The sequence below is a fragment of the Molothrus ater genome, chromosome 8, assembly GCF_012460135.2.
Source record: "Molothrus ater isolate BHLD 08-10-18 breed brown headed cowbird chromosome 8, BPBGC_Mater_1.1, whole genome shotgun sequence".
Classification (NCBI taxonomy): Eukaryota; Metazoa; Chordata; class Aves; order Passeriformes; family Icteridae; genus Molothrus; species Molothrus ater.
The window spans coordinates 5,909,876-5,923,340 of NC_050485.2; the positions used below are offsets into that span (position 1 = coordinate 5,909,876).

At 46.6% G+C, this 13,465-nt stretch overlaps 1 protein-coding gene across 1 annotated transcript in view; it reads right to left on the minus strand.

The window, feature by feature from the left end:
* Positions 1-12,868, minus strand: part of IPMK (inositol polyphosphate multikinase) — a 34,424-nt gene extending 21,556 nt beyond the window's left edge. The window contains exons 1-2 of the mRNA XM_036385389.2: positions 12,492-12,868; positions 8,268-8,353 (exon numbers count right to left, since the gene is read on the minus strand). Coding sequence (XP_036241282.1) covers positions 8,268-8,353; positions 12,492-12,717 — 312 coding nt within the window. The 5' untranslated portion in view covers positions 12,718-12,868. The remainder of the gene's footprint in view (positions 1-8,267; positions 8,354-12,491) is intronic.
* Between the last annotated feature and the right edge of the window lie 597 nt (positions 12,869-13,465).

Genomic DNA, 13,465 nt, shown 5'->3' on the forward strand with positions numbered 1-13,465 from the left:
CCATAGCAAATTGCTCAATTTACTGTCTAATATGCAGCCATATTAATGAAATTGCAATCACTCACTGAAAATACACAGGGAGCACTCCCTGCCAGCTCATGGTGAGTTTTTCAACAACCACCATCCCCAAGTCCTTCTCCCAGGGCTGCTCTCAATCCCTTCTCTTCCCAGGCTGTTGGTGTGTCTGGGATTGCAGGGCAGGACCCTGCACTTCTCGTGCTGAGCTCCATGAGGTTCCACTGGCCCACTTCTCAAGCCTGTCAGGGTTCCCCAGGATAGCCTCCCTTCCCTCAAGTACATCATCAGTGACAACATTGCAAGCCTGTCTGGGTACTTTTTAAATCTGGAAACTAGAATTCTTTTTGGAGACTGAATTTATTTTGTTTTTCTTTCAACTAGACAACCTACACTTTCCTCATTCTGTCAGTTCACCAACCATATCTTACTTTTAAATGAACTTATAATGAGAAAGTATTTTCTGTCTAACACTAACATGTATTAGGAAGTTGATCCATATTCTAAAACATTCATAATTAAAGTCTAAACAGTATTTGATCCAGGCTGAAAAAGCACTTGCATGACCCTCCAGCAGAGCAGGAGCACTTTGCTGGGTCTTAATTCAATTTAACATACTGTGTACTTTACAACTATGCATTTTCACTTTATTTCCAAACAGATCTACTCTTGGTAAGGAATATTCCTCAAAATCAGGTTGCTAAGAGAACTGGATTTTTTTTCCTGCTTATTTGCATAGACTACAGACTACTCAGTCTGTTCCCAACTCCACCCAGTAGTTCCATAATTGCATCAAATTGCAATAATGGCCTTTTACTGTCTCCCTTTTTAAAGGGTTTCCTAGATTGATTAAAGTGGGTTGTAGTTTATTCTGTGATACACAATCCTCAAAGAGCATGGGAAACAGACACTCACCAGATCCTCCTAGGTTAACTTTCTACTGTGTGGTGTGCTTCTTCCAAACTGGTTTTTGCTGCAGAGTGCAAGAACCACAAAAATCTGCCCTATTTTCCAAGACCTACTGCCCAGTCATTTAATAGTGAAGTACAAAAAAAATTATTTATAGAGTCGTAGTAAGAACTCAGCAGATTCTTACAGCTACATTTCATCTTTCATCTCTCTTAGACAACTCCTCATGTGAAAAAATATCTGAATTCCAGCTGCCAGTATTTCACAATTTTATCAAAACACCATTTTCTTCTCATTAGTTAAGAATTTCTATGTGTCTTTGCTTTTATTACCAATGCCCAGGCTCATGGTTAAGAAGCAACTTCACACGCTGGTTTGCTCATTTCCCCAGCAAAAGAGGATCCCTTCTAGAAAATTCCTGAGCAGAGGAGTGATGCTGAGGGCAGGAGTGAACTGCATCAGAACATGCTCACTGTGTTTGCCAACAGGTAACTTGGACACTTCAGGACCAGTATCTCAATGTGGCAGATCCAGATGTACCAGAATGAGGCACAGCCAAAGATCCTTTGGAGCTACAGCTCCAAATGCAGCAGTGATGAAAGGCATGGGCAAGGCATTGCTTCTCCAAAATAAGATGTTAAGAAAAGCAGGCATCCTGTATTTATGTCCATACAAGACTGAAAATCAAACCGCTAGCCAGAGACGTGATCACAGGATAAGGATATTTTAGTACACAACAGCAGCACAATGGCCATCATCCACTCCTTTTTCAGCCAAGGATTATCATCTAAATCAAGAGTACAAAAGCACTTCACTGAGCTTACAAAACTGGGTAACTTATCCTGAAACAAGACGTACTTTGCCTCCCCAGCCCCTTTCCTTTCCTGTCAGTAGCAGAGAACAGTTTATGGAACACAGGCTGCCTTCTCATGATTTATGCTATATCGGCTTCAAGGGCAGCTGAGCCTTATGACTCAGTTCTTGCAACTCTGTGCAAATTCAGGCCAAAACCCATCTTTCAGACTGCTGGCTTCATTTTATGCCATTTGAGGGGGTGGGGAATCACCACAAGTCTTCTGCACTGCCTGAAGCTGCTGGAATACTAATTAAAATGAGTAAGAAAAGAAGCAAGCATTGATCAGGAATGAAAAGACATAGCCCAGGAGCTGCAGCAGGTTATTGAAAACAAAATAATTAAAACAGTAAGGAAAAGATTACTGCTGATGGTCCAAAGGGGCACAACTCCTGAACATTCCTTCTCTGTAACCCCAGAAGCACAAGGAACTGCGGCTTCAGAAATATTAACATAACTGGGTTTCAGTAACACATTACCCCCTGGTTACAAACTCAAAGACTGACTGTTAAAAAAGACAGCAAAAGCTGCACAAACAATATCCATCCTGCCTGGTATCAGGCTGTAAAATAAGCTAGTGAGTTATGAGGGAAAGCAAAACAAACACAGGTCACTGCCCTATGGAAACTGCATTTCAATGCATCCAAAGGAAGCCTCAGAACAATTGTGTAGGCAACCACAAAACCATTCCTTCCTAGCTTTCAAGTGCCTAACTCTCACCTCACCATTGTAAATCTCTTTCACATGTTGGAGCTATTTGTGTCTCCTGTATCCTGGCTTTGTTTTTAGGACATGTAACAAGAGTGAAAAACATTTTCTGCTATCTCCACTGGTAACAACTTCCTTGCATTCAGATTCAATGTCAGCAGGACTCAAACCTGAACTGCTACAGCAGTTAACAGAGCCATCACTAAGTGGGCAGGGTGGAAGATTTGTTAACAAGAACAAGTGATTAGCTGAATTATCTTTTCACAATGTTGTGCAGTTAATCATCTCCCTTGGTCCACAAGCATTGGCCAAAGGTAGGAGTTACCAGAGCTGAGCTGGGACAACCCTGTCCACCTTTTCAATCCAACTTCCCAAAATCTGTCCCTTGCACCTGGGACAGAACTCTGAGAATTTGGGTACAACTTGCATTACAATAGCCTTGGAAACCTCGTACCATTGCAGCAATGTTGTTTGGAGGCATGGCATGGCAACACCACTAGAACCAGCTGTGACAATTCTGATGTACAGCCAACAGGGAAAAAGAAAAAGAAAAAGGTACCCACTGGAAGCTGCCCAAGCTGCAGGAGCTTTCCCAGGACAGTTTTCAGCAGGTAGCAGGAGGGAAAAGTGTACTACACATCCCCCAAGTGTCACACAGTCACCACAGGCAAACTGAAGGGTAATTCTAATAAAAGTTTACAGGAACATTTATTGATCTGTTAAGCATAAAATCCCAGTTTATTAGCTGTTCCACTGGCAAACTTTACATTTCAGTAAGCCGTGGTCAGAAAAGTTACAGACAGTAACAGGTTTACAACAGCACTGAGTGAAAGCCAAGATCAGAAGTCAGAGTAGACATTTCCAAACAGTTCAGCAACCTTGTTCCACTGAACATTAAGAAACACTCCATCTCTTCATGCTTAACACACAGCTTGTAGGAAACCAGTCACAAAGATAACAATTGTAAATTCTCTCTTGCTCAGTTTTCATGGAAGCACAGAATGGTTTGGGTTAGAAGGGACCTTAAAGACCAGCTTGTTCCATCCCCCTGGTATGGGCAGGGACACCTTCCACTGTCCCAGGTTACTCCAAGCCCTCTCCAACCTGGCCTTGGACACTTCCAGGGACAGGGCAGCCACAGCTGCTCTGGGCACCCTGTGCCAGGGCCTCACCACCCTCACAGGGGACAATTTCCTCCCAATATCCCATCTAACCCTGTCCTCTGGCAGTGGAAGCCATTCCCCTTTGTCCTGTTCCTCAAGGCCCTTGTCCAAATTCCCTCTCCAGGCTCTCTTCGAGCCCTTTTAGGAAGAGGCTCTGAGCTCTCCCCAGAGCCTTTTCTTCTCCAGGCTGAACAACCCCAATTCTCCCAGCCTTTCCTCACAACAGAGGTGCTCCAGCCCTCCCATCACCCTGGGGCCTCCTCTGGACTCAAAGAGCTCCATGTCCTTCCTGTGCTGGGGACCCCAGGGCTGGAGGCAGCTCTGCAGATGGGGTCTCACCTGAGCTGGGCAGCATCCCCTCCTTGCAGCCCAATCTCCCTTTTAGTGCCCACAAAAGCAGCTGCCCTGTTGAAGGCTTGGCATTCCAGCATCCTCCCTCTCCTACAGGACATCAGTTTGTGCAATGCTGCATTCCTGCCATGACAAACAGCAAAGCCCCGTGCTGGAGAGCTCTGAAATGCAAAGGCAGAGCTGCTCTAGCACAGAGTGCTCTGGAGCACAGCCTGCTGTGCCTGGGACAGGAGCCCCACACCCAGCTGAGCACTGGGTTATCTCATCTCACACAGAAACTTGTTCAAAGGACACTGTCCTCACATTTTTCAACTCACCTGGTGCAACAGATCACTGTAGGAGTGCTGATAGGTTTCCTCCTTCTATCAACAGTGCTGAACTAAATCAGAGCATTTCAGCATGGATAAATGAGCCCTGGCATAAATCAGGCTGAAGCCAAATCCCAAAACACACTGAGGAGCAGGCTACTTCTGTGGATTTCTCAGCATGCTTGCATAGGCAGCCTACCATACATAAGCTCACACTGCCTTTTACCAATTTAGTCTCTCTAACTGACAAGACTACATTTTCAACCAACACTATTTCTCTGTTCCCACATCCCTGTATATTGCTCCCTCCCAAAACCCCTTTAAAAGAAGTCCTTTGGAGCACCTCCACCTACACAGAGCATTGCCATTACACAGAAACAACTGATCAGCAGTGCAGATAGCCCTTAAATAAACACCACCCTTATGCCTCAATTAGTTTCATTCCCTTGTTGCTCATACCTATTGAAAACAATGTATTTTGTAGCTATTCAAGGTTAAAAAACCTGGTATTTTTCTCACACAGATAAGGGTACCAGAATACCAAGTAAAACACGCCATGGTTGTGCAGGCAATGTTTTTAAGGGGTTCATGCCCTCAGGTACAGCAAGGGAGTTTGCAGAAACAGAATTAAAACATTCTTATTTTGATTAGGTAATTACCCAGATTTACAAACCTCAAGAGCAAGTGGACATTACAGCTACAAAGTCACTGTATGTGAGAAGTTAAGCAGTGCACAGTAAGCTATTAACAAACCAGTTAAGCTATTAACAAACAGCTCATTGTTTTACTATGTTTATCATAGAAGGCATTCATGATAATCTTATCATGCTCTGTTTTTCCCCTCCCTCATAACACATGGCAAGCCCCTTCCCTAGCAGTAGAGAATGAGACATAGTGCTCTAGTAGATAAAAGTTTATTATTGGTGAAATCATTCTCTTGCAAAAAAAACCTCTTTTTTTTTTTTTTGACTGCTAAAGGTAAAACAGTAAATGAAGAAAACAGAAAGGTAACCTGGCAGCAGCCTGACTAGGAATTACTTCAGCAATTTTCCAGATTTGACAGAGACCTGTAAAATTGTTCCAAACTTCAGCTGCCACCTGCTTCTGAGCAAGTTTTGGACCACTCACTAGTACTTTGCAGTACGTGTTTTCCTCAAGTTTCCATTCCAAAATGAAAGCCCATTTTGTTTGGGCTCTACTGGTAAGTACTTAGCACCATGCTCAACAGAAAAAAAGCCACCAATAACAAGGGAAAAAACATCTGATTCACTGACAGACTTCTACCTCTATCATGTTCACTCATCAGGCTGCAAGCAAATCCAGCAGCTTCAGAAAAGGAGACTTTCTTGGTCCAAACAGAAGATAATATCCACCTGGTACCACATTAAATATATCAGAGTTCCAGTCAAACTTGTCCCCTAATGCCTCATTATCATCTATCACGACACATTCCCTGCAGCCTTCAGCTGCCAAGTGCTAGGGCTGCTCACTGAAATACCATTTCCTGCTTCTTGGAAGAACTTCTGCTTCAGATCTGCCATAGCTGCTCTCCAGCTGACTCATGCAGCTGAAACTGAGACATGCTCCCCTTCTTGCTACCATAAACTGTAGAGCTTCTCAGTTACTTCACATGAGGAGGTGTGCTGCTCCAGAAGGAAAATTCCCCCCTTGTTTCTGACCCAGGTACTGGGGCACTAATTTTCATGCATGCTAGTATAAAGTGGGATGCAAAGGGAGCAATAAACTCAGATACCTACACACAAACAGTTCTAAGCACATATGAAAAAACAGGAGCAGAAATTTTAAAAAAATGTCACAATTAATCCACATATGCTGTTGGACAACCACCTGCTTTGATCTTGCCAACCAACCTGCTGTTTTGCTCTGACAAAGGGAGAGCTTGGGACTCATCAGGCTTATTTCACTTGTTTCACTTCTGCACTGTTTCTCACTATCTCCTGTACATGGCCACCTTTTAAAGAACTCCCTGTCTCAAGGAGCAGTAAAATTATCCTTCTCTTCATCTCTGGAGTGATAATATTTCTGATTACAGCCCACAAGATGGGCTGAACTCAGCCACCAAAGCAGCACCAACAACAGCCTTGCTGTTGTTCCCACTGCTTGTCAGCTTAGTCCCCTAAACTGCCAGAACACTACCAAAACAAGGGAGTTTTGCCATCTTTTAAATAGGTCAAATTAGCTCATAAATGTCCAAAAAGCACCATCATAGTAGAAGGTAAATGGCAGAAACTGGAAGAAAGGCATTTATTTCCCTTTTGGCAACATTGAGCTATTGGACCAGCTCAAGCTGCACGTGTACCCTAACCTGAACCTCCCAACCCAAAGCAATTTTCATCCTATATGATAATATCTAGTGCTTAGATGTCTAAATCCACATGACACAGCTCTTGCCTGAGAGTAAACATGATAGCAGGTAATCACTGAAGAGCAACAACTCTCCAAGACCTTTCTCCTGTACTTTCACCACCACAACATACATGGATGTGCTCTCCTCCTCCCTAAGGCCTCCTAGTCCACACACAACTAACCACGTCTACAGCTTTCCCTTTCTCTGTTATTTTATGGCTTACAACCAACAAAATTCAGTGCTTGAAGCAACCCAGCAAAGCCTTGGGAGACAGAACAGAAGCTTACTCTGCAATTTACCAGCACTGGGACCTGGTTCTCCACAGCACAGTAACAAGCACACGGACACAGACACCCCCTCCTCAAAGACTCTGCCAGGGTCCTGCTCACAACTTGTCACATGAGTCTAAGCTTAAACAGGCAAATTTATCAAGTCTCTGATGTGAAGAGTTCATGTGCAAGCAATGCCTGAACTAACCCCTCTTACCTGCTGGCTGTAGGCAGGGACAGAATGTTACTGTCTCTGCCTGAGGATTTCACAGCACAGTAGGCAGCCTGGTGCCCAAAGGAGTCTGTTCAAGCTTCCTCCTTCTACTCAAGTTACCAGTCAGGCTGAGTGGCATATTTCTTAACCTCATCTCAATGAGAGTCACAGAGAAACTCAGAAAAATATTTACATTTAACTGACTCCTAGTAAGTCAAGACTACTGTCCTACTGTCTCATCACGAGAAATATCAAATAATGCTAGTATGCAAACACACTGTTCACCTAAAGCACCTTGCTTTGTTTGTGTGAGACATTTTCATGAAATCTGCAAGGTCTTTTGGTAACTTAAATAAATATTCTTTTAGGGAAAAAGAAACCTACCAACCTAAATCCAGGCCAAACACCACAACAGGCAGAGGGTCTCAAGACTCCTCTTACACCAAGCATGAAGACTTTAATACCTTTTTGTACCTAATAAGCCATGGAGAGGCATGGCACATCAATCTGACACACAAAAACCACATGACAGACTGTCACAGGCAGGTAGGACAGAGCAGGCTCTACAAACTGGTCACAGGAAAGGAAGAGCTTTCCTGGTCTGCACTTGTTAAAGCTACTGATAAAGCAAGCTGAAGATAAGCAATAGGAAAAATGCAACAATTGAAGTTAAAACAGCTTGAGAGGTTTGACATTTATTGAGTTTTTAAAGGAGCTGAGTTTTAATACAGTGAACAGAGCAATACTTCTAGCAGTAAACCAGGCTAGGAAGAAGCATAAAACATGCTAAATTTAGATGTAAGCACTTTTGAGAGACTTATGTGAGAAAGCTGGGATCAAACATACAACCCTTTAAACATAGACAGGAGATAAGGCTTTTCAGTAAAATCTTAGATGCTGTGGAAGTCTGCTATCCTATCCACAAATAAGCAAGCTTAAATCCTGTGAGTGAAGTAGGTCTGACATGCAAGGAGCAGAAAGTTCCAGAGAGCACCCAGATACCATGGCAGGGGATTTAGGCTGCACTTTCCCAACTGCAAGGACAAGGATGTACTTCTCCAGGAAGCACAGCCCTCATTTCAGCCTCCTCCACACTGTGGGACCCTCACCTTGTTGTAGAACTCCTGCTCCCTGGGACCACGAGGTGGTGGCTGCAGCTGCTTCAGGACAGTTCCATCTGGATGCTGCAGTATGCCTAGAAGAGAAGCATTTCCTTCAGGGCTCAGTTTGAAAAGGTACAGCTTTCTTTTTGCCTTTTTTTTTTTCCCCCCAGAAATCGTGACTTCACCATCAAGGACAGCCTATTGAAAAGCTGCACTGTTTCCACTGCACACATAGTAGAGACAAAATTATCAGCTCCAACACATAACCCTTAGCAGAGGTTTGCTTGCATTCCTCTTATTTCTACCCTGAATAATCTCCTGGGTGTAGCTCTGCCCAAGGCCAACACAGTACTGGGATTTAACATGAAAACTTCCACCCCCAAAAACCCCATCATTAACTAAAAGAGATTACACAGACACTCCCTTTTTAAATAATTCATAAATTGTTCTCCAACAATGCCAAGACTTGAAAGGAGTACCACATTGAATGTATTTCTCACTACTAGAACAGAAATAAATGTCCTGTGGATGTACATCTACACTGGTGGCACAGACAGAGTATGTCTCCACTACAAGAAGTAGCATCCCTACAGCACTCCAAGCTATCAGATGCTGCTATTTGTATCACCCATAATTACAGTACAGAATTTCATCTCAGCCAGGCAACACCTCCATCAAGCCTGCACAAAAAAACCCTCCAAAATACCCTCATCAAACAGCCTTATGACTCTCCAGCCACCAGTATTTCTGAATAACTGCAGAAGAAACACAGCTTAAGTATCTGAGGACGCTCAAGACATGGATGTAGGCAAGAATGGAGAAAAGTAACTGCATCCCTCTGAAATGTGTGCTGTGTTGCACCATTAGATTCAGCAGAAAACAAAAAACCCACTTCTGGAAAAGAATTTTTCTCCTAGGATTCATTTCTAGTTTTTCAGACAGTAATTTATTTTGCTTAGAAGAGTAGAAAAAATGTCAACTATATCCAAAAAAGGTTCTATTTTCAACTGAGAAAATGTGAGAAAACAGAAAAATGAGCCTGGAGCTTTGCATCCCAAAGAGAGTTTGCAGTTCTAACAGCAATTGGGTTTTTCACCCCTCAAAAACCATTATCTACAAATGGCTCTGTTGTGCAGTCTTGGAAACTAAACAAAAATTTTAGAGGTCAAGATATTTACTTGAAAATGACCACCAAACTTAGAATTGTTGTTTCAATAGTTTGCTATGCCAAAGATTTGCTTTTAAAATTTGCACAAAACAGCTCTCAAATCATGTTTCTTGCCTAAAATTGGATTTTAAACACTTTTCAAAACTAGAAAAATATTGCCACACACGTGCAGGCTAGGCTACCACAACATCTTCAAGACACAGCAGCTTGTGTTCCCCCTCCCTGTGCCCTTTCTGCATGTGCTGGAAACCACTCTGCAAAGTGCACCAAATACTTCAATGGCATGTGTTCCATATGTGAATTGTTAACAATCACATTAAAATAAAATAGGTTAAACATTAAAATAGGTTTTAGAACACATGCTCCTCAAAAATCCGCATTTTGCCTTTGATAAGCAGACAACCTAGAGAAAGACCAGGCAAAGATTCCTGGAAGCAGAATCCATACACTACTGGATTTTACATATTATTTGAAGAGTTGAATATAAACTGACATCCAAAGTTCCCTCATTCTCTGCATTCTTGACAGACTAGAACATTTACTGCACTACTCTGTCACTGTGACTGGGGCAAGCCTGAAAACCAGAACCATGTTTCAACATTCACCACAAAGAGGTAAAATCTATAACCTTCCCCTCTGATCTACAAGAAGCACAGATCACCACCACCTGCAGATCATACCAAGAGATGGATGATGGCCATGGGTTTGTTGTAGGCTTCCTGGGATTTTTTCAGCACAGACAGGGAATAGGACCGTTTTAACATATGAAAAAGCAAATTAACATTTCTGAGGAATCAACAGAACTATGCTGAAAATAAGTTCCTCACAAAAGTTCCTCCCTGGCTGTGGATGCAAAGCTTGTTACCACTCTGAAATGAGCAGCAAGTCATTCTGAAGGAGAATGGCCCCTTTAGCTACAGAGCCCCACTACGGGCTTGGGGACCCCCAGCATTTTGCAGGTCCAGGCACCAAACCCAGGCAGGTGCAGGAGGCTCTGTAGGTGACACATCCCACCAGGTGCTGTCTCTCTCTGCCTGCCTAGGGAATTAAGCCACAATCCAAAGTCATTACTTTACTCACTACACACGATTTATCTGGGAAGCATTACTGCACACAACATTCAACAAAAGGGCACTCACAATGCACAGCAGCCTAATGTCTACACATGCAGGCAGAGAGGCTCTGAGAGGCCTTTCTCTGCAAGGCAGTCACAGGGAACAAAGGGGAAAATGAAGGTTATTCAGGAGAAATTTTACTGTGTACTTTTACTAAAAAAAAGTAAAAGTTCCAAATGCTTTGGATACCTTCAAGTCCTCTGTCTGTTTGTATGTGGGAATAGAAGGGAAAATCAAGTTACAAAAATGAGAGCTGTGAGTACCAGAACAGCTTTGGTCTTTACTTCAACATAAAACAGTTTCCAAGATGAGATCATAGACCATGGTGGTGCCTCTGCAGAAAAGTCTTCGTCTTGCCCACAAGATGTAGTGGAGCAAGCTTTACCTAACCCATTGCAGTGGCACCCAAAATACAGATGATCACCTGTGCTGTTTGACCTAACTGCACTAAGACTGATGTGCCAAAGGTGAAGCTCTCCCTGATTGAGCCTTTTTTTGCCTGGTCCCACCTCATGCTATGATGTATGAACACGGAACACACACACACACACACCTTCAAGGACCCAGTGCACCTCCATCTACATTTTATTGCACTGGCTGCAATGGGGCAAGGGACAAGAATTACTTTTCTGTGGAGATTATCAGCAGCAAGACATGCCATGGAAACAGCCTGCAGATAAAACAAACTCATAGCACCCTTAGTGCTGTAATTCCAGTCACCGATGATCTAAAAGGTTCTGAAGTTCAGCCCTTGGCAGGGGCAAAGAGAAGAATGTTTTTTGTTGAGATTATCTGCAGCAAGGCACACCATGGATGCAGGCCCTAGATAAGACAAACTCACAGTGCCATTAGTGCTGTAATTTCAGTCACTGATAGCTGACAGGGTTCTGGCCTATTCAGCAGGGGCAGTTCCTACAGCCAGGGTTCAAAGGCAATATGCCAGCAGGTGCCCATTATAGCTTCTCTCAGAGAGCACACAGCAAGCTAAATGGATGCACACCTTCCATCTGGGCTGAGAGGCAGGAGTTCCCCCAAATGCAAGGTCCTGGAAAGGCGAGAAATGCCATTTGGCAACATGAACTTGGCCACTTGCTTTGGCACTGGCCACTGCCTATGCTAAGAGGCCCCTCCATCAGAAGGGCCAACACCTTACTCCTCACCATGGAGCTAAAACAGACATTTAGAGCTGGAGCAGGCATACTGCATCCTCATGTCTTTGTATTATTAGATCACTTCCTAGCCATTGGCTCTGATTTATCGTCAAATAAACAAGCAAATAACTATAGCTTAGTAATAATTTGCTGAAGTTTCTGGTGGCTACAGGTTCAGGTAGTCCCGTTAGATAAAGCACGTTTCTGACATCTGTTCTCAGAAAACCAGCATGCCGTTACCTGAATCCCCACTTTTAAAAAGGTGCCTGATAAAATGAAGCTGAACGGCAGAAGACAGGTTTAAGGGTGCCCGATAACCACCACGTCCTGACAGACTAATGCCATTTAGGAAAAGCACCAGAAAAATGAAATTTAGCCGAGGTTTCACCGTTCCATCCACGGCCTGTGCGTAGCGGGGAGCTCACCGGCAGCCCCTCCGACCTCCCCGGGGCGGCTCCGGTCCCTCGGCGCTGCCCCAGGCCCAGCCCCGGCCTCCCGCGCTGCTGCGGCCCCTCCGGCGGGCAGGTGCGCCCCGAGCCCGGCGGCGGGAGCTCGGCATGGGCGAGTCCTGCGCTCGGCCCCCGGCGCCGCTCCCGCCTGCACCGACCCTTGCCCCGCCAGCCACAGAGCTGCCCCTTCGCCGCCGGGCCGTGAGAGAACGCGAAGCCAAACCCGCCGGTCACAGCCGGTCTGGGAGAATTCAGCTAAAGGGAGGGTAGGGTGGGGGTGGGAAGAACTCCCTCGCGGGTGTCCCGGCCAGGCCCGCCGCCCCCTCCCCGCGCCCGTCGCCGCTCACCGCCTTTATCCTTGCCGTACATGTGCCCGGCCACTTGGTGCGACAGCGGCACGCATCCGTTCAGCGCCCGCCGCCGGCCGCCCCCCGCCGCCGCGGGGCCCGGGGAGGCGCCGAGCACCGGCTGGGCCTCGGCCTCGGCCTCCTCCGTCTCGCCGCGCCCGCCGCCCGCGCAGCACCCGCGCCCGCCCTCGGGGCGCCCCGCCGGCCGCGGGGGCTCCGTGGCCATGTCCCGGCGCTGGGGGGCTGCCGGCGGCGGGCCGGGGGTGGCCGCGCTCTGCCGGCGGCGGCGGCGGCTGCGGCCGGGCCTCAGCGGGCCCTGCGAACCAGGGCGCGGGCGGCGAGGGCCCGCGACTCCATCACCCCGCACCGCGCCGTCCGCCCACCCCGCGCTGGGGCTGGGGCAGCCACGGCCGCCGCCTCGCCCCGCCCCGCCCCGGGCGTGGCTCCGCCCCCGCCGCCCGGCGTGGCCCGGCCCGGCCCGGCCCGCAGCGGGACCGCCGCTGTGCTGACGATGACGGTGGCCCTGGTGGCGCCGCGTGGGGCGCGGCCCCGGGAGGAGGCCTCTGTGGGCAGTCCCGGTTCAGCGGCGCTGGAGAAGGGAACGGGGCCCGGCGCAACCGCCCGAGCGGCCCCGATCCGCAGAGCGGCCACGGAGCCCCAGCCGCGGGTGCCCCGGCCCTGGCTCCCCGCGAGAGCCGGCAGAACCGAGCGGTGGCGGGCAGGGGGCGTTCCCTCCGCTGGTTCCCGGTAACCTGAAATACCCCCGAATCCTCTTCGTTTTTAAATAAATCTACCGTCACGCCGAGGTTTGTTCCATTTCTTCTGCAGCAGATCGGAGTGACTGCGAGGGAGATCCAGCCGAGGTGTGCAAACAGTGTAAAACCTTGACAGCTGACAAGGAGCCCTTAAAGCAGCCTAAACCAGAACCTTTCCACGCTCTGTATGTGCTGGTCGTGCATTATAGATGAGTGCAC